This window comes from Heteronotia binoei, chromosome 15, assembly GCF_032191835.1.
Source record: "Heteronotia binoei isolate CCM8104 ecotype False Entrance Well chromosome 15, APGP_CSIRO_Hbin_v1, whole genome shotgun sequence".
Taxonomy (NCBI): Eukaryota; Metazoa; Chordata; class Lepidosauria; order Squamata; family Gekkonidae; genus Heteronotia; species Heteronotia binoei.
Window position 1 is genome coordinate 59636604 of NC_083237.1, and position 26426 is coordinate 59663029.

Here is a 26426-nt window from a genome sequence, read left to right on the forward strand (position 1 = left end):
AGCCGCGAGTCCGGGTCCTAGAAGGACCCAGATTCGTGGCTCGCCACGCTCCTGGCCTGCCTCCACCCTCCCCTTCTCTGATTTTACCTCAGAGGCGGAGCGGAGCGGGCGATGCCGCTGCTGCCGGCTCTCCTCAGCCTCATTTTAGCTGCTCCTCCAAGATGGCTCAGCCTGAGCCCATCTTGGAGGAGCAGCTACGGTGAGCAGAGAAGAGGCGGCAGCCGTGCAGCGGCGTCGCCCGCTCCGAGATGGGGCGGCTCGCCGCGCTCTTTGGCGCTGTTTCCCCCCTCCCCCCGCTTCCATTTTTTTGGGGAGCGGGGGAAGAGGCTGGAAATCCTGGGGTCCCCCCGCCAGGGCGGGAGGGTTGGGAAGCCTAGACACAAACAAACAAACACACACACACACACACACACATATATATAAACTTAAAACATGCTTACAATGTTAGCACTCATTGGTCTTAAAGATGCTTTCTTTGTCTTTCTCCCATGGGATCCAGGGAACTGGGCAAAGAAAGCTCTGGCTCTTTTCTTTCTTTCCCAGGGGACTGGGAGGGGAGGGGGGGAGCCTCAGCCAATAGAAGGAAGAAAGGCTTGGCTCAGTAGCTCTGCTGTGCAATTGAGCAAGACTTGCAAAGCAAACCGTGATGCAGAAGGAAGCAAGATATAGGGAGAAGAAAGCAGATGACAGCCAGGTGTTCGGGGGCCTGATAGCAGCCCTCCGGGGGCCTAATTCGGCCCCCAAACTGCATGTTTGACACCCCTGCCTTAATATATAGCTGGAAGTCTTAGCCTAGTGCGGGGTGGCCAAACTTGCATAACCTAAGAGCGGCATAGAATAAATGTGAGATGTTTCAGAGTCACAAGACATGAATGTCAGAGGTTTGAGAGCTGGAAGGAAGGATAATAGGGAGGGAGGGGAAGGGGATGATGATTTTGGATTTATACGCCATCCTATGCTCTGAATCTCAGAGTCTCAGAGCAGCTCACAATTTCCTTTACCTCCCCCTCCCCACAACAGACACCCTGTGAGGTAGGTGGGGCTGAGAGAGCTCTCATAGCAGCTGCCCTTTCAAGGACAACTCCTACAAGAGCTATGGCTGACTCCAAGGCCATTCCAGCAGCTGCAAGTGGAGGAGTGGGGAATCAAACCCAGTTCTCCCAGATAAGAGTCTGTGCACTTCACCACTACACCAAACTGGCTCTCTATTAGAGCTATGGCTGACCCAAGGCCATTCCAGCAGCTGCAAGTGGAGGAGAGGGGAATCAAACCTGGTTCTCCCAGATAAGAGAGCTCTGGCTGACCCAAGGCCATTCCAGCAGCTGCAAGTGGAGGAGTGGGGAATCAAACCCGGTTCTCCCAGATAAAAGTCTGCACACTTAACCACTACACCAAACCTGCATGCAAAGCTCTTCCACCGGTTTCCACAAGTTTCAGAAGTGGCTTACCACGTTGGCATGGGGGACTGCGCTTTGAGAAACAGAAGCTGCAACTGTAGCTTTGTTCTTTTGGATCCAGGCCATAGTTGTTGTAAGGATACAATTGGGGAGAAGGCTGACGCGCAGGCACGGCTGTGAGTCAGCTCATCTCCCTGGCATCTTGGTTCTTTCAATCCGGAGTGACTTTGGTTAACGTGCGGCGGTGCAAAGTCTGGTACGCGAACGCAGCAGCCCACGCGCATTCACGCCCTCTCGCGACCCAGCCCAGCCCCACCCCGGGTTAGCTGTGTTCCTGCAGAACGGCTAGCTCTCAAACAGATGGCGTTGTCAACCGCTTGTGGGAAATATAAAAATAAAAGTGTGGGGTGGGAAGAAGGGGGCACTTAACACATCCACATTCAGCGCCGGAGGGACCGATTCCTTTGGCGTTCCAAGACAGCCTGCAGAAATTCGGCAGCCAGGGTGTGCCATGCAGGTCTGAGAAGAGCTGGTTACCGCGAGGGTGGCATTTCGGGTTCACATTTGCAAGGGAGCAGAGCAGAACTTCCCACTTATAAAGCCGGAATTCTGCCTTTCAAATCAGTTCGGCACGTTTTCTGGCTGTGCATCAACGTTCCTTCCTTTTCTTCATGGAGCCCGGGGGGGGGGGGGGAAGGAGGCAGGAGGAGGTTGTCACATGAACTTGTGAAGCCGCTAGGGCTGTCAAGTTCCCAGGTCGAGCGGGGGCTCCCCTACCCGGGATGTTCCCAACCTGCTAGCCCGCAGCCCTCCGATCCTCCCCTGACATTGCCGGCGCAATGACGTCACACGCAGGGACGTCATCATGGCGGTGACATTGCGTGTTGGCCGCTCTAGGAGCATCCGGGAAAACTTTATGGTTTTCTCGGATGCTCTCGCAATTTGGGAGGGAAAACTCTATGGTACCTATTGCACCATAGAGTTTTCCCTCCCAAATTGCTAGAGCATCTGGGAAAAACATAGAGTTTTTCCAGAAGGTCCTAGAGCGGCCGGCACACGATGTCACCAGCACGATGATGTCGCTTGCCAGAGGCTGCGGGAGACTTAGCAACCCTAGAAGTTGCCTTCTACTGAATCAGGCCCTGGGCCCATCAAGATCGGTACGCTCAGACTGGCAGCAGCTTTCCAGGGTTGCAAGCAGAGGCCAGTCACATCACCCCCTACTTGCAGCTCCTAAACATCACTGCACAATGTCCCCATGTGATGACATCGCTTTTGTTTGGGGGCAGGTCTTCCCCGCTAGGCAGCTGGCCAGCGGTGGGCTGAAGTACCCAAAATCAGGGCAAACCCCGCCCAGACCAGGGGTCTGGCATCCCTAGCTTGGAGACATTATTTTTTGTTCAGTCGCACAGTTGAGTCCAACTCTTTGCGACTCCATGGACCAAGTCACGCCAGGCCCTCCTGTCTCCCATCATCCTCTGAAATCCGCTCGAATTCATGTTAGTCACATCAGCAATGCTGTCCAGCCATTTCATCTTTTGCCGTCCCCTTCTTCTTTTGCCTTCTGTCTTTCCCAGCATCAGGGTCTTCTCCAGTGAGTGCTCCCTTCTCATTTGGTGGCCAAAGTATTTGAGCTTCAGCTTCAGCATCTGACCTTCTAGGGAACAGTCTGAGTTGATTTCCCTGAGGACTGACTGATTAGATCTTCTTGCGGTCCGAGGGACTCTCAAGAGTCTTCTCCAGAGAGTTCTCCCTTCTCATTTGGTGGCCAAAGTATTTGAGCTTCAGCTTCAGCATCTGACCTTCTAGGGAACAGTCTGGGTTGATTTCCCTGAGGACTGACTGATTGGATCTTCTTGCGGTCCGAGGGACTCTCAAGAGTCTTCTCCAGAGAGTTCTCCCTTCTCATTTGGTGGCCAAAGTATTTGAGCTTCAGCTTCAGCATCTGACCTTCCAGGGAACAGTCTGGGTTGATTTCTCTTAGGACTGACTGATTGGATCTTCTTGCGGTCCAAGGGACTCTCAAGAGTCTTCTCCAGGGAGTTCTCCCTTCTCATTTGGTGGCCAAAGTATTTGAGCTTCAGCTTCAGCATCTGACCTTCTAGGGAACAGTCTGGGTTGATTTCCCTGAGGACTGACTGATTGGATCTTCTTGCAGTCCGAGGGACTCTCAAGAGTCTTCTCCAGAGAGTTCTCCCTTCTCATTTGGTGGCCAAAGTATTTGAGCTTCAGCATCTGACCTTCTAGGGAACAGTCTGGGTTGATTTCCCTTAGGACTGACTGATCTGATCTTCTTGTGGTCCAAGGGACTCTCAAGATTCTTCTCCAGCACCACAGCTCGCAAGCATCTATTCTTCTGCGCTCAGCCTTCCTTATGGTCCAGCTCTCACAGCCATACATTACTACTGGGAATACCATCGCTTTGACTATACGGACTTTTGTTGGCAGGGTGATGTCTCTACTTTTTATTATACTGCCCAGGTTCGCCATAGCTGTCCTCCCAAGGAGCAAACGTCTTTTAATTCCATGGCTACAGTCACCATCTGTAGTGATCTTGGATCCCAGAAATGTGAAGTCTGTCACTACTTCCACGTCTTCCCCTTTTATTTGCCAAGGAGTGATGGGACCAGATGTCATGATCTTTGTTTTTTTGATATTGAGTTTCAAGCCTACTTTTGCACTTTCCTCTTTCATCCTCAGCTGTGAGGTGGGTGGGGCTGAGAGATCTCTCACAGCAGCTGCCCTTTCAAGGACAACGTCTGCCAGAGCCATGGCTGACCCAAGGCCATTCCAGCAGCTGCAAGTGGAGGAGTGGGGAATCAAACCCGGTTCTCTCAGATAAGAGAAGAGAACCTTATCTTAACACTTAACCACTGCACCAAACTGGCTCTCCTGAGTATTTGTCTTGCTGAGGGGAAAGTGTAGATGACTGAGGAAGGCAATGGCAAATCGCCCCATAAAAAAAAAAAAAGGCTGCCGTGAAAACGTCACGATGCGACGTCACTCCAGAGTTGCACAGGGGACTGCCTTTATCTTCTTTTACTTGGCTGTTATGCATGTGGGTAGCTGGATTAGTTGTACCTACAGTGGGTGGGAGGAGAAGGTACTACAATGAGGAATTCTGGAGGAGATAACGGTAGAAGATTGACGAGGGGGGGAAAAGCTTCACATTTATTTTGGTTATTGGCTTTCTCAGACCTCTTTTCAAGCAAGGATTTCGCAAATGCCACATCAATAACTCTTGGGGTGTTAAAGGGGCTGCTGTAACAATGTCATGTTGGTAAATAGGAAAAGAAACAACCCTTATCCAGGATTTAATCCTGAATGAATAAACTGACCCGTCTTTTGTTACTAGGATCTAACTTGAGAAGGTACAGGGGATTAGCTTGTCTCTGGGGTCAGGGAGGGGAGTTGCAGCTTGCCTTTAAAAGGCGCCTTGCTGGCTCATGCAGCTGCCATTCGCCTCTGGGTCACGCTCCCCCAGTTATCGCCAGTCTGGTGTAGTGGTGAAGTGCACAAACTCTTATCTGGGAGAACCGGGTTTGATTCCCCGCTCCTCTACTTGCAGCTGCTGGAATGGCCTTGGGTCAGCCATAGCTCTGGCAGAGGTTGTCCTTGAAAGGGCAGCTGCTGTGAGAGATCTCTTAGCTCCACCCACCTCACAGGGTGTCTGTTGTGGGGGGAGAAGATAGAGGAGATTGTGAGCCGCTCTGAGACTCTGATTCAGAGAGAAGGGCAGGATATAAATCTATGGTCTTCTTTTTCTTCTTCTTCCTCAAAAGCATTTCCTTTCAAGGCACAGAATATGTATTCAAGATCCTGGTGCCATCCTTGAAACAGTTTATCTGCCTTCCCCTGATTTAGGCTGAGATGAATTAGCCTAGATCCCATTCTGACATAGATGGCTTTGCAGAAAAATGAGTTTAAACAAGGAGCCAGTTTGGTGTAGTGGTTAAGTGTGCAGACTCTTATCTGGGAGAACCGGGTTTGATTCCCCATTCATCCACTTGAAGCTGCTGGAATGGCCTTGGGTCAGCCATAGCTCTGGCAGAGGTTGTCCTTGAAAGGGCAGCTGCTGTGAGAGCCCTCTCAGCCCCACCCACCTCACAGGGTGTCTGTTGAGGAAAGTAAAGCTGCTCTGAGACTGATTCAGAGAGAAGGGCAGGGTATAAATCTGCAGTCATCTTCTCCTCAATATTTTTTAAAATGACCTTTTCTCCTTAAAAATGCCAACAGCAAAACAGGAGAGTCCACTGAATGGACCTGGGAATTCCAGCTCATCTCCAGACTACAGAGATTAGTTCCCCAGGAGAATGTGGCTTCTTTGGAGGGCAGACTCTGTGGCCTTGGACCCAACTGAGCTCTTGCCCTTCCCAGGCTCCATCCCCAAATCTCCAGCAGTTTCCCAACCTGGATCTGGCAACCATCAGGTGCCATCGGGTGTTTGGCCTAATATGCAAATGAATTCCTGCTAGGTTTTTTCAACAAAAAAGCCCCGTATGGAATAATGGTGATGTCAGAGGGTGTGGCCTGATATGCAAATTAGTCCATGCAGGGCTTTTCTACCCCAAAAGCCCTGGGTATGGTATCAAAGAGTCTCCCCCTCCAAAGGGACGGTGGCTCAGTAGTAGAGCATCTGCTTGGGAAACAGAAGGTCCCAGGTTCGATCCCTGGCATCTCCAAAAAAGGGTCCAGGCAAATAGGTGTGAAAAACCTCAGCTTGAGACCCTGGAGAGCCGCTGCCAGTCTGAGAAGACAATACTGACTTTGATGGACCGAGGGTCTGATTCAGTATAAGGCAGCTTCATAAGTTCATATGTTCAAAGCTGCCATTTCATTCAGGGATACTGCATTTAAAAGGCATGTGGTCCCTTTAAACGTGATGCCCAGAACTCCCTTTGGAGCTTGTCACACCCTTGCTCCTGACTCCACCCCCAAAGTCTCCTGGCTCCACCCCCAAAGTCCCCAGATATTTCTTGAATTGGACTTGGCAACCCTACTTCATGCTCTCATTCACTGTCTCAAGTAATTCACACAATAAAAAAGGAAACAGTTGGCCATTTTCTTTCGCTTTTGATATTCTCTTTCAGAAGGTGTTGAATGGCAGGGGAGAAAGAAATAATGCTTGAGGATGCCACAGCACAATGGCCAGAGGGCTGAACAGCTGGTCCCCACTCTCCCTTCGCTAACCAGTCAGCCCTAAGCAGGAGGAATCCAGCAGGGTTACAGTTCACCACGTCCCTTCTAGTGAAGGTTATCCCAAAACTGAACTGAAATGGTTCCAAAAGATCCATCTCCTCCAACAAAGCCTGAAACTGTTCAGTCACCATGCATTTGCTTAAGAACGTCAGAAGAGCCCTGCTGAATCACACCAGGGGTCCGTCTAGTCCAGCATTTTGCCTCACACAGCAGCCAGCCAGTTCCTCTGGAGGGCCAACAACAGGGCAGAGAGGCCTTCATAAAAATGCAAGGAAAGCTCTGCTGGATCAGACCAGTGGTCCATCTAGTCCAGTATCCTGTCTCACACAGTGGCCAACCAGTTCCTCTAGAGGGCCGCCAACAGGGCAGAGAGGCTGAGGCCTTCATAAGAACATCAGAAGAGCCCTGCTGGATCAGACCAGTGGTCCATCTAGTCCAGCATCCTGTCTCACACAGTGGCCAACCAGTTCCTCTAGAGGGCCACCAACAGGGCAGAAAGGCTGAGGCCTTCATAAAAACATCAGAAGAGCCCTGCTGGATCCGACCAGTGGTCCATCTAGTCCAGCATCCTGTCTCACACAGTGGCCAACCAGTTCCTCTAGAGGGCCGCCAACAGGGCAGAGAGGCTGAGGCCTTCATAAGAACATCAGAAGAGCCCTGCTGGATCAGACCAGTGGTCCATCTAGTCCAGCCTCCTGTCTCACACAGTGGCCAACCAGTTCCTTTGGAGGGCCAACAACAGGGCAGAGAGGCTGAGGCCTTCATAAGAACATCAGAAGAGCCCTGCTGGATCAGACCAGTGGTCCATCTAGTCCAGCATCCTGTCTCACACAGGGGCCAACCAGTTCCTCTGGAGGGCCACCAACAGGGCAGAGAGGCCGAGGCCTTCATAAGAACATCAGACCAACAGTCCATCTAGTCCACATGGGCCAACCTGTTCTGCCGGAGAGCCAACAACAGGCCATCGAGGCTGAGGTCTTCCCCTGATAAGAACATGAAGAGCCCTGCGGTCCATCTATTCCACCCTCCTGTCTCACACAGGGCCAACCAGTTCCTCTGGTCGGCCAATAACATGGTGGAGAGGCCAAGGCCTTCCCATGATAAGAACATAATAAGAACCCTGCTGTCTCAGACCAGCTGTCCATCTAGTCCCTCATCCTGCCTCACACAGCAGCCAACCAGTTACTCTGGAGGGCCAACAACAGCGCAGAAGAAGATGATATTGGATTTATATCCTGCCCTCCACTCTGAAGAGTCTCAGAGCGGCTCACAATCTCCTTTACCTTCCTCCCCCCCACACACACACAACAGACATCCTGTGAGGTAGATAAAGATATTGGATTTATATCCCACCCTCCACTCCGAATCTCAGAGTGGCTCACAATCTCCTCTATCTTCTCCCCGCACAACAGACACCTTGTGAGGTGGGTGGGGCTGAGAGAGCTTTCTCAGAATCTGCCCTTTCAAGGACAACTCCTGCGAGAGCTATGGCTGACCCAAGGCCATTCCAGCAGCTGCAAGTGGAAGAGTGGGGAATCAAACCCGGTTCTCCCAGATAAGAGTCCGCACACTTCACTACTACACCAAACTGGCTTTCTGACAGAGGCCCAGGCCTTCTCCTGATGCTACCTCCTGGCTCTGGAATCCAGAGGCTCAGCGCCTCTGAAGTTCTGAACGTGGAGGTTCCCCTCAGTCACCATGGTTGGTAGCCAGACCTCTCCTCCAAATATATATATATATATATATATATATATATATCTTGAATCCCCTTTTTAAAGCTGTCTGTGCCTTAGCCAACACTCCATTCTCTGTTGTTTAATCCCACGTTTTAATCACTCCCTGTGTAAAAAGGAAAAGCTGCCTGCTGAATAAGCAATCGGGCTTCCTAAACTCCACAAAAGCTCTGGCCAGTTTTGGGTGGCTACCTGGCCCAGTATAAAGCAGAACCAATCCTGCAAAAGGTGACCCCTGGAGAGTTCCAGTTACATCTCAACATTTCTCCTTGCCAGGCTCCCTTACCTTTAAGAGAAGGGGGTGTGTAGACACAGGGAGCGTTCCTTTTGTTCTTCAGGTGATAGCCTTCACCCAGAGCTCTCTGGAAGGAGAAAGAAACACAGGAGAGGAAACAGAGTTAGTGGTTCAAAGGCAGACCAAGTCTCTGAAGATTTCCCAGAGGAGCTGAAGGTTGGGGGATGTGACTCGAAGTGTGACAAAAATTAAGAAAGCAATCAGAAGAGTTGGTTAAATTAAGAGACTGGCTTTCATCCAAAGTGCTCTTTTGTGAGTGTGGATTTCGCATGCATAATGCTGGATGGGTTGCTTATTTTTTCGGTAACAGCTGCTCCTCCACATTCCACCTTGGAAGTGGCTTCTGAAATGCCAGATTCCAAATAAGTGCTGCAACCCAACGAAAGAAACCACTGTTGATTAATACGACATTCGATGAAATTGCTGAGCAGCCAGGTTAAAACGGATAAAAGGAAGTACTTCTTCACCCAAAGGGTGAAGAATTCACTGCCACAGGAGGTGGTGGCGGCCACAAGCATAGCCACCTTCAAGAGGGGTTTAGATAAAAATATGGAGCAGAGGTCCACCAGTGGCTATTAGCCATAGTGTGTGTGTATGTATAAAAATTTTTGCCACTGTGTGACACAGAGTGTTGGACTGGATGGGCCATGGGCCTGATGCAACATGGCTCCTCTTATGTTCTTATGACATCTTGATCGATGAATAGGATCGCCAGGTCCAACTCAAGGAATATCTGGGGACTTTAGGGGTGGAGCCAGGAGCAAGGGGGTGACAAGCGCAACTGAACTCCAAAGGGAGATCTGGCTTTAAAGCAGGGGTGTTGAACTCAGAGCCAGTTTGGTGAAATGGTTAAGTGCGCTGACTCTTATCTAGGAGAACCGGGGGGGTTGATTCCCCACTCCTCCGCTTGCAGCTGCTGGAATAGCCTTGGAAGGGCAGCTTCTGTGAGAGCTCTCTCAGCCACACCTAACTCACAGGCAGTGTTCCCTCTAGAGCTGAGTTGGTGTGAGCTAGCTCAGTTTTTTAGCCTCCGGCTCACACATTTTTGTCTTCTCTCAGGAAGGATGACCCCAGAGCACAATAATTGATGCAGTAGCTCACAACATTAATGCCAGTATCTCACAAAGCAGAGTTTTTGCTCACAAAACTCCACAGCTTAGAGGGAATATTTCTCACAGGGTGTCTGGTTTTTTGGGGGGGAGGGGGAGGGAAAGGAGATTATCACTGCTCTGAGACGCTGAGATTCAGAGTATATGGGAGCATATAAACCCAGTATCTTCTTCTTATTATGAGGGCCAGATATGACATAAATGGGACTTTGTGGGGCCAGTCCATGTGTGTCATAAAAAATAATGCCAGATAATGAACATAAGAACATAAGAGAAGCCATGTTGGATCAGGCCAATGGCCCATCCAGTCCAACACTCTGTGTCACATAAGAACATAAGGGAAGCCATGTTGGATCAGGCCAATGGCCCCTCCAGTCCAACACTCTGTGTCACATAAGAACATAAGGGAAGCCATGTTGGATCAGGCCAATGGCCCCTCCAGTCCAACACTCTGTGTCACATAAGAACATAAGAGAAGCCATGTTGGATCAGGCCAGTGGCCCATCCAGTCCAACACTCTGTGTCACATAAGAACATAAGGGAAGCCATGTTGGATCAGGCCAATGGCCCATCCAGTCCAACACTCTGTGTCACATAAGAACATAAGGGAAGCCATGTTGGATCAGGCCAATGGCCCCTCCAGTCCAACACTCTGTGTCACATAAGAACATAAGGGAAGCCATGTTGGATCAGGCCAATGGCCCATCCAGTCCAACACTCTGTGTCACAGAAGAACATAAGAGAAGCCATGTTGGATCAGGCCAATGGCCCATCCAGTCCAACACTCTGTGTCACATAAGAACATAAGGGAAGCCATGTTGGATCAGGCCAATGGCCCCTCCAGTCCAACACTCTGTGTCACATAAGAACATAAGAGAAGCCATGTTGGATCAGGCCAGTGGCCCATCCAGTCCAACACTCTGTGTCACATAAGAACATAAGGGAAGCCATGTTGGATCAGGCCAATGGCCCATCCAGTCCAACACTCTGTGTCACAGAAGAACATAAGAGAAGCCATGTTGGATCAGGCCAATGGCCCATCCAGTCCAACACTCTGTGTCACATAAGAACATAAGGGAAGCCATGTTGGATCAGGCCAATGGCCCATCCAGTCCAACACTCTGTTTCACAGAAGAACATAAGAGAAGCCCTGTTGGATCAGGCCAGTGGCCCATCCAGTCCAACACTCTGTGTCACAGAAGAACATAAGAGAAGCCATGTTGGATCAGGCCAATGGCCCATCCAGTCCAACACTCTGTGTCGCATAAGAACATAAGAGAAGCCATGTTGGATCAGGCCAGTGGCCCATCCAGTCCAACACTCTGTGTCACAGAAGAACATAAGAGAAGCCATGTTGGATCAGGCCAATGGCCCATCCAGTCCAACACTCTGTGTCACACAGTGGCCAAAAATTTATTGTCCTTTATAAAGTTTATATCATTATACCACAGTGTGTATATGTGTGTGTGTGTGTGTGTGTGTATGTATATATATACACACACACACACACACTGTGGTATAATGATATAAACTTTATAAAGGAAAATGTTTCGTTTATTTAACTGTCTCTGATAACTGACAACTCTTGCTCTAATGAGCCTCAGGCTATAGAAGGAAGAGAGGCTTGGCTCAGTAACTCTGCTGTGCAATTGAGAGAGCCTGGCAAAGCAAGCTCTCCCTCCCCCCCCCCTCTTTCTCCCCAAAGGAGGAGCCTCAGCCAATGGAGAAAATGGAGGCTTTGCTCCATAGCTGCTGTGTGATTGAGCAAGCTGTGATACAGAAGGAAGCAAGAGAGAGGGAGAAGGAAGCCGATGACAATCAGTTGCTTGCGGGCCTGACAGGACCCCTACAGGGCCCTGATCTGCCCCTCAGGCTGCATGTTTGATACCCCTGGGCTAAAGAGACCATGTGCCTTTAAATGCCTTCCCTCCATTTGGAAATAATGAAGGACGGGGGCACTTTCTTTTAGGGCTCATAGAATTGGACCCTTTGGTCCAATCTTTTTGAATCTTGGTGGGGGGTGTTTTGAGGAGAGGCATCAGATGCTGTGCTGAAAAATTGGTGCCTCTACCTCAAAAAACAGCCCCCTCAGAGTCCCTGATACCCATGGATCGCTCCATTATACCCTACAGGAAGTGGTCTCCATAGAGTATAATGGAATGCCCAGCAGACATTTCCTCCACCCCCCCCCCGCCCTGCTTTCTGCTAACACTGAAGTGTGTGTTCGGGGGTGGGGGAGGGCTCCAAACCTAGGATCCCGTCCTCACCTGGGGATTGGTAACCCTGAATCCCTAAAGTCAGCACACGTTTCCATATCCATAAAAATAACACCTTGAAGTCCAGGCGCACCATTTCTTTCGTTTGCGAGTATGTGTTTGCGGGCACCTCCTGAGGAGAGGCACCCCCTCCCAAATAAGTGGGAGAAAAGGGGGGGGGTAGCTGTTAAAGAAAGCACAAACCATCAGTAAGTGCTAAGTACTCACACGTTGTGGAGGGGGAGGAAATCTGCCATTTTGTTAAGGGACACGTTCTTCTGAGGCAACCAAAACAGAGTTTTGATTAGTTCATCTATTAAATCTTGCCACCCTGGGTTCAAAATAGGCTAGAAGCAAAATTCAGCCCCTAAAACCTGACTACCTGGCTTGCTGGCCTTTCGTAGGACCTGTAAAATGGAAGCTGTTCTGCCAGGTTTTCGAGTGAGGTAGTGGGCATCTATCCATTAGATCGGTCGGCATCCCCTACTGTACTGTCCTACTGCGCTGAATTGCTGTACTGTCCTGCTACACCATTTTATTATATTGTCCTGCTGAACCATTCTGTTGCACTGAATATTGTAATTGGTTCTTATTGTCATGCTGTTGTGATTTTATTGTGATTTTATTATTTATGTTGTACTCCACTATGTCCCCCTATGGAGGAATGGGCAGAATATAAATAAACTAATAATAATAATAGTAATGCCATTCTTGGTGCTTGGGAGGGGCAATAGGGTGAGGGGTTCTGGTGTCCTGGCCCCAATGATGGACCTCCTGATGGCACTTGGTTTTTTGGCCACTGTGTGACACAGAATGTTGGACTGGATGGGCCACTGGCCTGATCCAACAGGGCTTCTCTTATGTTCTTCTGTGACACAGCCGCTCTGAGACTCTGGAGTGGAGGGCAGGATATAAATCCAGTATCTTCATCTACCTCACAGGGTATCTGTTGTGGGAGAGGAAGGTAAAGGAGATTGTGAGCCGCTTTGAGACTCTTTGGAGTGGAGGGCAGGATATAAATCCAGTATCTTCATCCACCTCACAGGGTATCTGTTGTGGGGGAGGAAGGTAAAGGAGATTGTGAGCCGCTCTGAGACTCTTCGGAGTGGAGGGCAGGATATAAATCCAATATCTTCATCTACCTCACAGGGTATCTGTTGTGGGGGAGGAAGGTAAAGGAGATTGTGAGCCGCTCTGAGACTCTTTGGAGTGGAGGGCAGGATATAAATCCAGTATCTTCATCTACCTCACAGGGTATCTGTTGTGGGGGAGGAAGGTAAAGGAGATTGTGAGCCGCTCTGAGACTCTTTGGAGTGGAGGGCAGGATATAAATCCAGTATCTTCATCTACCTCACAGGGTATCTGTTGTGGGGGAGGAAGGTAAAGGAGATTGTGAGCCGCTCTGAGACTCTTTGGAGTGGAGGGCAGGATATAAATCCAGTATCTTCATCTACCTCACAGGGTATCTGTTGTGGGGGAGGAAGGGAAAGGAGATTGTGAGCCGCTCTGAGACTCTTTGGAGTGGAGGGCGGGATATAAATCTAGTATCTTCATCTACCTCACAGGGTATCTGTTGTGGGGGAGGAAGGTAAAGGAGATTGTGAGCCGCTCTGAGACTCTTTGGAGTGGAGGGCAGGATATAAATCCAGTATCTTCATCTACCTCACAGGGTATCTGTTGTGGGGGAGGAAGGTAAAGGAGATTGTGAGCCGCTCTGAGACTCTTTGGAGTGGAGGGCGGGATATAAATCCAGTATCTTCATCTACCTCACAGGGTATCTGTTGTGGGGGAGGAAGGTAAAGGAGATTGTAAGCCGCTCTGAGACTCTTTGGAGTGGAGGGCAGGATATAAATCCAGTATCTTCATCCACCTCACAGGGTATCTGTTGTGGGGGAGGAAGGGAAAGGAGATTGTGAGCCGCTCTGAGACTCTTCGGAGTGGAGGGCAGGATATAAATCCAATATCTTCATCTACCTCACAGGGTGTCTGTTGTGGGGGAGGAAGGTAAAGGAGATTGTGAGCCTCTCTGAGACTCTTTGGAGTGGAGGGCGGGATATAAATCCAATATCTTCATCTACCTCACAGGGTGTCTGTTGTGGGGGAGGAAGGGAAAGGAGATTGTGAGCCGCTCTGAGACTCTTCGGAGTGGAGGGCGGGATATAAATCCAATATCTTCATCTACCTCACAGGGTGTCTGTTGTGGGGGAGGAAGGGAAAGGAGATTGTGAGCCGCTCTGAGACTCTTCGGAGTGGAGGGCGGGATATAAATCCAATATCTTCTTCTTCATCATCATCTTCAACTTTCAGTCGGTGGGGCAAAGAACTGAGTACGCCCATGTCTTTTTGATTTTTGAGAGCTCGTTCATTTCTGCTCTCATGGGGGATAAAGAGGAAAACGTTTGAGCAGGGAAAGGAACAGGGAATGACATGTTCCCTTCTTAACAATGAGCGCATTAGCTTTTGTGTGCTAAATTGCAAGTTCTCACACTTCTTTCCACGCCTAAAAATAGACAGCGGCTTCTGGCAACGCGCAAGTCATCTTCAATAGAATCTGTTAATTATGGAATGGGTCGGTTGAAAAGGTGGCTGAGTAATTAAATTAAGCACCCTTCAACTAGCTAATAGGTAAGTTAGCTGTTCTCCGTCTCTTCTTAATGGGTCTACTCTGGCTTTGCATCTGAGGTTGCTAGGTCCCTCTTGGTCACTGGCAGAAGAGCAAGGGGGTAGGGTTGCCAGATCCGGGTTGGGAAACTCCGGGAGATTTGAGGGTGGAGCCTAGGGAGGACAGGAAGCTCATCACGGTACAATGCCACAGAGTAGGATTGCCAAGTCCAATTCAAGAAATATCTGGGGACTTTGGGGGTGGAGCCAGGAGACTTTGGGGGTGGAGCCAGGAGACATTAGGGGTGGGGCCAAGATCAAGGCTGTGACAAGCATAATTGAACTCCAAAGGGAGTTCTGGCCATCACATTTAAAGGGACAGCACACCTTTTCAATTCCTTCCTTCCATAGGAAATCATGAAGGATAGGGGCACCTTCTTTTGCGGCTCATAAAATTGGACCCCCTGGTCCAATCTTTTTGAAACTTGGTGGGTATTTTGGGGAGAGGCACTAGATGCTATACTGAAAATTTGGTGCCTCTACCCCAAAAAACAGGCCCCCCAGAGCCCCAGATACCCGCGGATCAATTCTCCATGATTTTCTATGGGAATAAATCCCCCTAGGGAATAATAGAGTTCCCAGCAGACATTTCCCTCCCCTCCCCCCGCTTTCTGATGACCCTGAAGCGGGAGGAGGACCTCCAAACCGGGGGATCCCCTGCCCCCACCTGGGGATTGGCAACCCTACCACAGTGACTCACAGAACCTCAGCGGGGTACAGTGCCTCCTAAACAGACACATTTGCACCAAGGGAGCTGATCTCTGTCATTTGAAGGTGCGCTGTAATCAGGGCCGAATTAACAATTAGGCAAAGTAGACACTGGCCTATGGGCCCCCACGCCTTTAGGGGCCTCAGGCTCCTCCCCCTCCCGGTTTTCTCCCTGCTCGCAGACCTCCCAGCCTGCACACCCAGCCAGCGACTGAGCCGCTCTTTGCCCGACTTGCCTGGTCCAGCTGCTGGCGTAGCTGCCAAGTTTGCCTCTCTCTGCCTCTCCCCTGCAGCTTTGTCAAAAGGACTTTGGAGAAGCTGCCTGCAGGCTGCTGTGGGGGGCTGCAGGGTGGGCATTCCAACAGAGACAATTTGCAACACCCCCCCCCCTCGAGATTTCGACTGCTTAGGGGCCTCCACAGGGTTTAATCCGGCATTGGCTGTAATGCCGTAGGATTTCCAGGTCCCACCGGGAGGTTGGCACCCATATTAGCACCAATGTTCCCTCTAAGCTACAGAGTCTTATGAGCAAAAATTCTACTTTGTGAGCTCCTGGCCTTAAAGTGGTGAGCTCCTGCATAAATTATTCTGCTCTGGGGTCATCCTTCCTGAGCTAAGACAAAAACGTCTGAGCTGGAGGCTCAAAATCAGTGAGCAAGCTCGCGCGAACTCAGCTTAGAGGGAACACTGCTAAGCGCCCCAGATCTTGTTACATTTTTTGGAGGCCGTGAATCGCCCTCTTTAGTTTGAAAGAAATTCGGGAGAACGCAAAGCTTGCGTGTTGTGCACCGATCTGTGTCACGCAGCTGGTTCCAGCAAAAGATCGGCTAACCGAGGGAGGTGGTGAGCTCCCCCTCTCTGGCAGTCTTTAAGCAGCCAGCTGAGCAAACACTCGTCGGGGATGCTCTAGGCCAGGGGTCCTCAAACTTTTTAAATAGGGGGCCAGTTCACTGTCCCTCAGACTGTTGGAGGGCCGGACTGCCGTTACTGTACAAGGCCGCGGGCCGTCAGTTCTCCGTCTTCTGCATCTCTCTGCCTTCCCCACACCACACACCCCGGCCTGGGAACTCACCTCACCTCGGTATCACCTCACACTCTGTCTCGGCCGCCTCAGCCCAGTGCCAGAAGTGTGCGTTGCTAACGCGAGATTAGGTCGAACGTCACTTCCGGTCTGATTTTGCCATAATCCGGCGGGCCGCATAAACGTCCTCAGCGGGCCGCATCTGGCCCGCGGGCCGTAGTTTGAGGACCCCTGCTCTAGGCTGATCAGGGGGTTGGACCACAATGCATTGTCCAGGGGATTGGACTAGATCAGGAGTGGCCAAACTTGCCTAACAGGAGAGCCGCATTGAACAAACGTCAGATGTTTTGAGAGCAGCAAGAAATGAGCGTCAGATGTTTGAGAGCCGCATGAAGGAAGGAAGGCAAGCAGGCAAATAGATTGGGGGGGGGGAGGGAGGGATGGCGAGGTGGAAAGAAAGCAGCTTTAAATGCCTTCTCCAAGCCGCTGATGGGGCTGCGGGGGCTTCGAGAGACACACAACGGCTGCGATCACACGTACTAAATCCTGCAGTTTCAATCCGCTTTCAGTGCCGTTTCAAACTGGATTTTGCCAGCTCACACAGTAACATCCAGTTGGCAAGGGAAGTGGAAGTGGATTGAAATGGCGTTATCTAGCATGTGGGATCGCAGCCACAATGTGTGAAAGAGCCCCCTACGGCTCCCGAGTCACAGTCTGGCCACCCCTGAACTAGATGGCCTGAAGGGCCCCTTCCAACTCTGTGTTTTTATGATCCTATAGGGGGCTTTTTTTTTGGTAACTCCTTTGCATGTTAGGCCACACACCCCTGATGTAGCCAATCCTCCTGGAGCTTGCAGTAGGCCCTGTACTAAGAGCCCTGTAAGGAATTCTAGCAGGACCTCCTTTGCCTATTAGGCCACACACCCCTGATGTAGCCAATCCTCCTGGAGCTTACAGTAGGCCCTGTGAGAAGAGCCCTGTAAGGAATTCTAGCAGGACCTCCTTTGCATATTAGGCCACACACCCCTGATGTAGCCAATCCTCCTGGAGCTCTCAGCAGGCCCTGTACGAAGAGCCCTGTAAGGAATTCTAGCAGGACCTCCTTTGCCTATTAGGCACACACCCCTGATGTAGCCAGTTCTCCTGGAGCTTACAGCAGGCCCTGTACTAAGAGCCCTGTAAGGAATTCTAGCATGACCTCCTTTGCCTATTAGGCCACACACCCCTGATGTAGCCAATCCTCCTGGAGCTCACAGCAGGCCCTGTACGAAGAGCCCTGTAAGGAATTCTAGCAGGACCTCCTTTGCCTATTAGGCCACACACCCCTGATGTAGCCAATCCTCCTGGAGCTTGCAGTAGGCCCTGTACTAAGAGCCCTGTAAGGAATTCTAGCAGGACCTCCTTTGCCTATTAGGCCACACACCCCTGATGTAGCCAATCCTCCTGGAGCTCTCAGCAGGCCCTGTACGAAGAGCCCTGTAAGGAATTCTAGCAGGACCTCCTTTGCCTATTAGGCCACATCCCCTGATGTAGCCAATCCTCCTGGAGCTTCCAGTAGGCCCTGTGAGAAGAGCCCTGTAAGGAATTCTAGCAGGACCTCCTTTGCCTATTAGGCCACACACCCCTGATGTAGCCAGTTCTCCTGGAGCTTACAGCAGGCCCTGCACTAAGAGCCCGGTAAGGAATTCTAGCAGGACCTCCTTTGCCTATTAGGCCACACACCCCTGATGTAGCCAATCCTCCTGGAGCTTACGGCAGGCCCTGTATGAAGAGCCCTGTAAGCTCTTGGAGGATTAGCTACATCAGGGGTGTGTGGCCTACTATGCAAAGGAGTTCCTGCTACAGAAAAAGCCCTGATTTATTCCTATATCATACAGATTATGTTCTCTCTCTTTTTCTTTAAATCCTTATTTTGGACTGATGGGTGGGTGGGAAACATTCTCTGTTCTGTCTGACCTCTGCCAAGGACGTTACCTTTTTTTTTTTTTTTTAAAGCAACTGCCAAATGGGAAATTAGCAGTGGGGAGGCAAGTTTCCCCAGGCCAATTAAAAGGATAATCTGATAAAACAACAGACAAGTCCTGGGGAGAGCTTGAAATGCAGCCAGGCTCTCTCAAAGGCTCTAAGCCTCTGGCTCCCGACTCGCTACCCCCCTCAGGGTCCCATTCCGTGGTAGTATTTCGCCAGGCATTACAGAGGAATTTAATAGGATTGGAGATCAAGGAGAAGTTGGGGGACAATGCCCGGCAGAAATCAACCTGCTCTGCAGGTGGGGTAGATGTTTGTGGGAAGGGGGGCATGAGTGAGCAAGTTTGGCTCTGTGTAGCGGACACTTTGGATTGCTGGCGTCAGGGCAAATGCGGAGGTCTCCCACTGCAGTGCCGGATTAAACCCCGTGGAGGCCCCTACGCAGTCGAAATCTTGCAGGCCTCCTCGCAAATTATCTCAGTGCCTGCCCCACTGCTCATGGCCCCTGCTGTAACTTGCAGGCACCTTCTCAAAAACCCCTTTGACAAAGCTGTGGGGAGAGGCAGAGAGAGGCGAACTTGGCGATGACACCAGCAGCAGCTGCTGCACCGGGGTTGCCAAGTCCGACTCAAGAAATATCTGGGGACTTTGGGGGTGGAGCCAGGAGACTTTGGGAGTGGAGCCAGGAGACATTGGGGGTGGAGCCAGGAGCAAGGGTGTGACAAGCACAGTTGAACTCCAGAGGGAGTTCTGGCCATCACATTTCAAGAGACCACGCTCCTTTTAAATGCCTCCCCTCCATTGGAAATAATGAAGGATAGGGGCACCTTCGTCTGGGGCTCATAGAATTGGACCCCCTGGTCCCATCATTTTGAAACTCGGGGAGATTTTTTTAGAAGAGGCACCAGATGCTCTGCTGAAAATTTGGGGCCTCTACCTCAAAAAACAGCTGCTCCAGAGCCCCATGGACCAATTTTCTATTATACCCAATAGAAATCGGTCTCTATAGGGAATAATGGAGTGCCCAGCAGACATTTCCCTTCCCCTCACCCTGCTTTCCAATGACCCTGAAGCAGGGTGAGGGCCTCCAAACCGGGGGATCTCCTGCCTCCACCTGGGGATTGGCAGCCCTAAGTCACACCAGGCAAGTTGGGCAAAGAGCAGCTCAGTTGCTGGCTGCATGTACAGGCTGGGAGGGCTGCAAGCAGGGGGGAAACGGGGCCGGGGGGGAGCTGGCCCAGGGCCCCTAAAGGCATGGGGGCTCATAGATAAGTGCCTACTTGGCCTAATTGTTAATCCAGCCCTGCCAACAACTACTAATGCTGGTAGAGCTCCAGAAACCTGTGTTGTGGCTCAAGAACAAGCGATCTCAGGAAGTGGATTTCCTTAGGAGGAACTGTCAGTCCATGCTGACTGACTTATCTACCGCCAATGAGAGAATGCCTTGAGGAGAGGGGTGGGGCTTGAATGCAGAGGGTGGGAAGGAGCCCAGAGATAGTTGGTTGGGTGAGGCCAGCTATGACTGGTAAACTCAGTGGTTCTGGAGTACTGGTATGGACTGTTGGTACTACCCGTATGTGTGTTATAATGCCTACAATGTCATAAGAACATGAAAGAAGCCATGTTGGATCAGGCCAATGACCCATCCAGTCCAACACTCTGTGTCACATAAGAACATAAGAGAAGCCATGTTGGATCAGGCCAATGGCCCATCCAGTCCAACACTCTGTGTCACATAAGAACATAAGAGAAGCCATGTTGGATCAGGCCAATGGCCCATCCAGTCCAACACTTTGTGTCACAGAAGAACATAAGAGAAGCCATGTTGGATCAGGCCAATGGCCCATCCAGTTCAACACTCTGTGTCACACAGTGGCCAAAAAAAACAGGCACCATCAGGAGGTCCACCAGTGGGACCAGGACACTAGAAGCCCTCCTACTGTTGCCCCCGCAAGCACCAAGAGCACAGAGGATCACTTGTCCCAAACAGAGTTCCAACGATATGCTGTGGCTAATAGCCACTGATGGACCTCTGCTCCATATGTTGATCCAATCTCCTCTTGAAGCTGTCTATGCTTGCAGCCGCCACTACCTCCTGTGGCAGTGAATTCCATGTGTTAATCATCCTTCGGGTGAAGAAATACTTCCTTATATCGATTCTAACCCGACTGCTCAGCGATTTCATTGAGTGCCCATGAGTTCTCATATTGTGAGAAAGGAAGAAAAGGACTTCTTTCTCTACCGTCTCTATCCCATGCATAATCTTGTCAACCTCTATCATGTCACCCCCCTCAGTCGACGTTTCTCCAAGCTAAAGAGCCCCAAGCGTTTTAACCTTTCTTCATAGGGAAAGTGTTCCAACCCTTTAATCATTCTAAGTTGCCCTTTTCTGCACTTTTTCAAATGCTAGAATATGTTTTTTTGAGGTGTGGCAACCAGAATTGTACACAGTACTCCAAATGAGGCTGCACTATTGATTTATCCAGTGGCAGACTAGGTTCTAGGAGAGCTGGGTTCAGTTATCCACTCCTCCATGGAAGTTTGCTGGGTGATCTCGGGCCAGTCACCCTATTTTAGCCTTAGCCCACCTTGCTGGATCATTGTGGTGCAGACAAAAAGGAAAAATGTGAGAATAACGTAAGCCGCGTTGGGTCCCCATTTGGAAGAAAGGCAGGGTATAAATGGTGTAAGTAAAAGAAATGTTAACTTTACTGCTGACCTCATCTAGAAGACCTCTCTACTCAAGACTGCTAGATATCGGGCCTACAATTCTGATCTGTGACACCTAGGATATCTGTATTGTAACCTATAATACACGCTGTACCATCCATGCTGCATCATTTGATTGTTTTATAGTTTTTGATTTTATTGTTGGATTTTACTGCTTTATTGTTTTATCGTGCTTGTGATTTGCCCTGAGTCCATTATGGGGAAGGGCAGACTACAAATCTACTAAATAAAATAAAATAACACCCCGGGGGTGGGGATCAGCCTTCCCACTGCCTGAAGACTGAAACTGGCTAATCTCAAGGCAAAGCCTACAAACTTGGTGATGGTGGGGGGGGGGGGGGGGCGTGGAGACGCATGAAATTTACAAGTCACTTTGTGAAGAATCCATACTTCTTTTCTAAATTCAAACTGCAGGCTCTTTTCAGTCTTCGACTCCCTGCAAAAAGGCTGGCTTTTAAGGGTGCATTAAAGGAAGGATTGTTTGCTTTCCAAAGAGACTGCCCTCCCCTTGTTTCTTCCATGAGTCACGGATGCGAGTGCCGCTCCTGATTGGAAAATGACAAGCTCGGAACAGTGACTCATTTTGCCACCTCTGAGGGTTTCACTACAGGACAATGACAGGACACTACAATCAACCAGACATGCTCTGGGGGTGCTCCCTTGGGGAGGGACGGTGGCTCAATGGTAGAACGTCTGGTTGGTAATCAGAAGGTCCCGGGTTCAATCCCCGGCATCTCCAACTAAAAAGGGTCCCGGCAAACAGCTGGGAAACACCTCAGCTTGAGACCCTGGAGAGCCGCTGCCAGTCTGAGTAGACAAGACTGACTTGGATGGACCAAAGAGGGTCTGATTCAGTAGAAGGCAGCTTCATATCTTCATGCCGAAGCTTAATTCCCAGACGCACAGGAGCCCAAGCCAGAGCAGGACTTCTAGAGGAGTATCCTGAGCAGTGTTCCCTCTAAGCTGAGTTAGTGTGAGCTAGCTCACAGTTCTTTAGCTTCCGGCTCACACATTCTTGTCTTTGCTCAGGAAAAATGGCTCCAGAGCAAACTAATTGATGCAGTAGCCCACAACTTTAAGGCCAGTCGCTCACAAAGTAGCATTTTTGCTCACAAGACTCTGCAGCTTCGAGGGAGCATTGGTCCTGAGCAGAGCTTTTATTTATATAGCAGGAGCTCCTTTGCATATTAGGCCATGCCCTCTGATGTAGCCAATCCTCCTGGAGCTTACAGTAGGCCCTGTACGAAGAGCCCTGTTAGCTCCTGGAGTATTGGCTACGTTAGGGGTATGTGGCCTAGTAAGCAAAGGAGCTCCTGCTACAAAATTAGCCCTGGGCCTGAGGCACTGAGATTCTGCACCGGGTGTCCAGAGGACATCGTTTATTTCCCACCTTTCTCTCCAGTGGTATTCAAAGAAACTCAGAGGTGCCTCACAGAACAGTTCCCAAGATGCCCTCCTGCGGGGGTACTCCTTCTATCGATCACAGAGCTGCATTTGCAATAAACCTCAACAAACAGACGCAGACCGATTTCGCACTCACCCTGACGCCACTCTCATCTCCGTCTTCTCAGCATGGTGTCCTCCCGATTTCCCACTGTTTGCCCCAGGGCTGCAGCAAAGGTCACAGTTTTTGTGCAGCAAACAGAAAACCGCTAAAAACCAGTTTCCGTTTGCTGCGCGAAAACCGTGATCTTTGCTGCAGCCTCGACGCAAATAGTGGGAAATAGGGGGGATGCCGCACGGAAAAGACGGACGTGAGAGCGGCGTAAGGTGAGTGTGAAATCAGCCTCACATTTACTTCCGTCCCTGAAAGGAGGACTATACCTCAGGGAGGTTTGTAGCTTATCCATTCCTCCAATGGAGATTACTAAAAGCCCCACCAAGCATCGGCTTTGCCAGTTTTCCTGGAGAAGAAGAAGAATTGCAGATTTATACCCTGCCCATCTCTCTGAATCAGAGACTCAGAGCGGCTTACAATCTCCTATATCTTCTCCCCTCACAACAGACACCCTGTGAGGTGGGGGCAGATTTATACCCCGCCCTTCTCTCTGAATCAGAGACTCAGAGTGGCTTACAATCTCCTATATCTTCTCCCCCCACAACAGACACCCCGTGAGGTGGGTCAGGCTGAAAGCGCTCTCACAGCAACTGTCCTTTCAAGGACAACTCCTGAGATAGCTATGGCTAACCCAAGGCCATTCCAGCAGCTGCAAGTGGAGGATTGGGGAATCAAATCCGGTTCTTCCAGATAAGAGTCCACACACTTAACCCCTAGACCAAACTGGCTCTCAGTATGGGGGAGTATGGGGCAGGTGTAACACTGGGGAAGAAGAAGAAGAAGAAGAAGAAGAAGAAGAAGAAGAAGAAGAAGAAGAAGAAGAAGAAGAAGAAGAAGAAGAAGAAGAAGAAGAAGAAGAAGAAGAAGAAGAAGAAGAAACAACTGGATTTATACCCTGCCCTTCACTTGGAGTCTCAGAAGGGCTTACAATCCTTTCCTTTCCCCTCCCCACAACAGGCACCCTGTGAGGTAGGTGGGGCTGTGAGATCTCTGAGAACTGCTCCTGAGAGAGCAGCTCTTCTAAGAACTGTGACTGACCCAAGGCGACTCCAGCAGGTGCATGTAGAGGAATGGAGAATCATACTCAGTTCTTCCAGATAAGAGTGCACACATTTAACCACTACACCGAACGGTAACCACAGGAGCCCTGTCGAAGAAACGCGTGTGGGCCCCAAGCCACTGGGTGTCACTACAGAGTGTCACTCCTGCCCTACAGAGAGAATGTGGCTACCGAAAGCTGCTTACATCTGCTCTCTAGACACAGCCTTTTTCATGCATTTCCCCCTCCCCTTTAGCCCACCATTAAGAGGCTTTGCGAGGTACTAACCTGGTACGGAGACGCTTCATCTTCTGCAGGGAAGGCGGCCAAGGAAACAAGGGAAAGAAAAGATCGTATGGTCAGTCAAAGCAACTAACCTGGACAGCTCCCACAGTCCGGCATTGTCTCCCGTGTTTTTAAAGAATGCCCCTCTAGAACTCTGTAGAACTCTGCAAAACTCTCCACATATTAGGCCACACACCCCAGATGTAGCCAATCCTCCCAGAGCTTGCAAGGCTGTTTTTCTTAAGCTCCTGGAGGATTGGCTACATCAGGGGTGTGTGGCCTAATATGCAAAGGAGCTCCTGCTAGAATCCCACCCCTGTCTAGGGTGGTCAACTCTAGATGGGGAAATACCTGGAGATTTTGGGGGTAGAGCCTGAGGAGGAGAGGGGAGTGACCTCAGCAGAGTATAACCCCACAGAGTCCAGCCTCTAAGGCAGCCATTTTCTCCAAGGGTACAATGAGAGAGGTCACAATTAGGAAACTGGCAACATAAACCCAAAGGCTACTGTGACCAAAATCACTATAAAATAATACAGCATTTATTACAGAAACCACAAACCTGTTGAAAGGGAAGAGAAGGGAAGAAGCCCAGAAGTTTGTTCATTTTCCAGTCCCTTAAGCCGTTTGCACACTAAAATAGCGAGTGTAGAGCAGTCAACAACTCCCATGAGCAGCGGTGGAATTCTAGCAGGAGCTCCTTTGCATATCAGGCCACACCCCTGATGTAGCCAATCCTCCAAAAGCTTGCAGGGCTCTTAGTACAGGGTCCAGAGATAGAATTCTGGCAGGGGTTCCTTTGCATATTAGGCCACACCCCTGATGTAGCCAATCCTCCAAAAGCTTGCAGGGCTCTTAGTACAGGGTCCAGAGATAGAATTCTAGCAGGGGTTCCTTTGCATATTAGGCCACACACCCCTGATGTAGCCAATCCCCCAAGAGCTTACAGGGCTCTTAGTACAGGGTCCAGAGATAGAATTCTAGCAGGGGTTCCTTTGCATATTAGGCCACACACCCCTGATGGAGCCAATCCTCCAAGAGCTTACAGGGCTCTTAGTACAGGGTCCAGAGACAGAATTCTAGCAGGGGTTCCTTTGCATATTAGGCCACACACCCCTGATGTAGCCAATCCCCCAAGAGCTTACAGGGCTCTTAGTACAGGGTCCAGAGATAGAATTCTAGCAGGGGTTCCTTTGCATATTAGGCCACACACCCCTGATGGAGCCAATCCTCCAAGAGCTTACAGGGCTCTTAGTACAGGGTCCAGAGATAGAATTCTAGCAGGGGTTCCTTTGCAGATTAGGCCACACCCCTGATGTAGCCAATCCTCCAAGAGCTTACAGGGCTCTTAGTACAGGGTCCAGAGATAGAATTCTAGCAGGGGTTCCTTTGCAGATTAGGCCACACCCCCTGATGGAGCCAATCCTCCAAGAGCTTACAGGGCTCTTAGTACAGGGTCCAGAGATAGAATTCTAGCAGGGGCTCCTTTGCAGATTAGGCCACACCCCTGATGTAGCCAATCCTCCAAGAGCTTACAAAAAAGAGCCTTGCAAGCTCTTGGAGGATTGGCTACATCAGGGGTGTGGCCTAAGATGCAAAGGAGCTCCTGCTAGAACCTTGTAAGCTCTTGGAGGAATGGCTACACCAGGGGGTGTGGCCTAATATGCAAAGGAGCTCCTGCTAGAATTCCACCCCTGCCCATGAGTATTATAATCCCGTGCCTGAGGAAAGTATTGAAACAGGAATTGGAATACCGGCTGTCCCATCGCACATTTTTCATGGGATTTATAAAAATGGCACATTACTACATGTATGGAATCTATTGATAACTACAGGAGCGCTGTGAATTCTATAGGATTATTGCGAATTGAATTTACAAGGACTGGACTGAGTCTATTAATGGAACGTTGTTTGAATATTTATCTGTATAATTTGCCTATAATAAATGTTGTACGGTCTGGTCATCACATTTAAAGGGACCACATGCCTTTTAAATGCCTTCCCTCCATTTGGCAATAATAAAGGATAAGGATTCCTTCTTTTCTTTTTGAAACTTGGGGAATGTTTTGCGGAGAGGCCCCAGATGCTATGCTGAAAATCCGGTGCCTCCACCTCAAAAAACAGACCCCCAGAAAACAACGGATCAATTCTCCATACCCTATGAGAATAGGTCTCCACAGGATATAATGGAGCGCCCAGCAGACATGTCCCTCCCTCCCCCCTGCCCACCTCCGAAGCGGGGGATCCCCTGCCCCCCAACTGGAGATTACAAAAATAACCAAAATATTGTGCAAAAACATACACTCTTGACTAGTATATACAAAATTAAGTAAATTATATTATCATACAATGAACAGCCTACAAAAGTGGGCATGCATTCATCCAGTAGATATTAAAGACAAACAAGAGTCTCAAATACAGTATTACAGGGAGGACCCCACACAGTCTCTTAATTTTCCAAACAGAGTACT

General features: G+C 50.0%; 1 protein-coding gene across 1 annotated transcript in view; it reads right to left on the reverse strand.

The window, feature by feature from the left end:
• The window catches only part of PPP1R1B (protein phosphatase 1 regulatory inhibitor subunit 1B), a 95148-nt gene that overhangs the window by 51030 nt on the left and 17692 nt on the right, over nucleotides 1-26426 (reverse strand). The window contains exons 3-4 of the mRNA XM_060255961.1: nucleotides 23962-23984; nucleotides 8616-8691 (exon numbers count right to left, since the gene is read on the reverse strand). Coding sequence (XP_060111944.1) covers nucleotides 8616-8691; nucleotides 23962-23984 — 99 coding nt within the window. The remainder of the gene's footprint in view (nucleotides 1-8615; nucleotides 8692-23961; nucleotides 23985-26426) is intronic.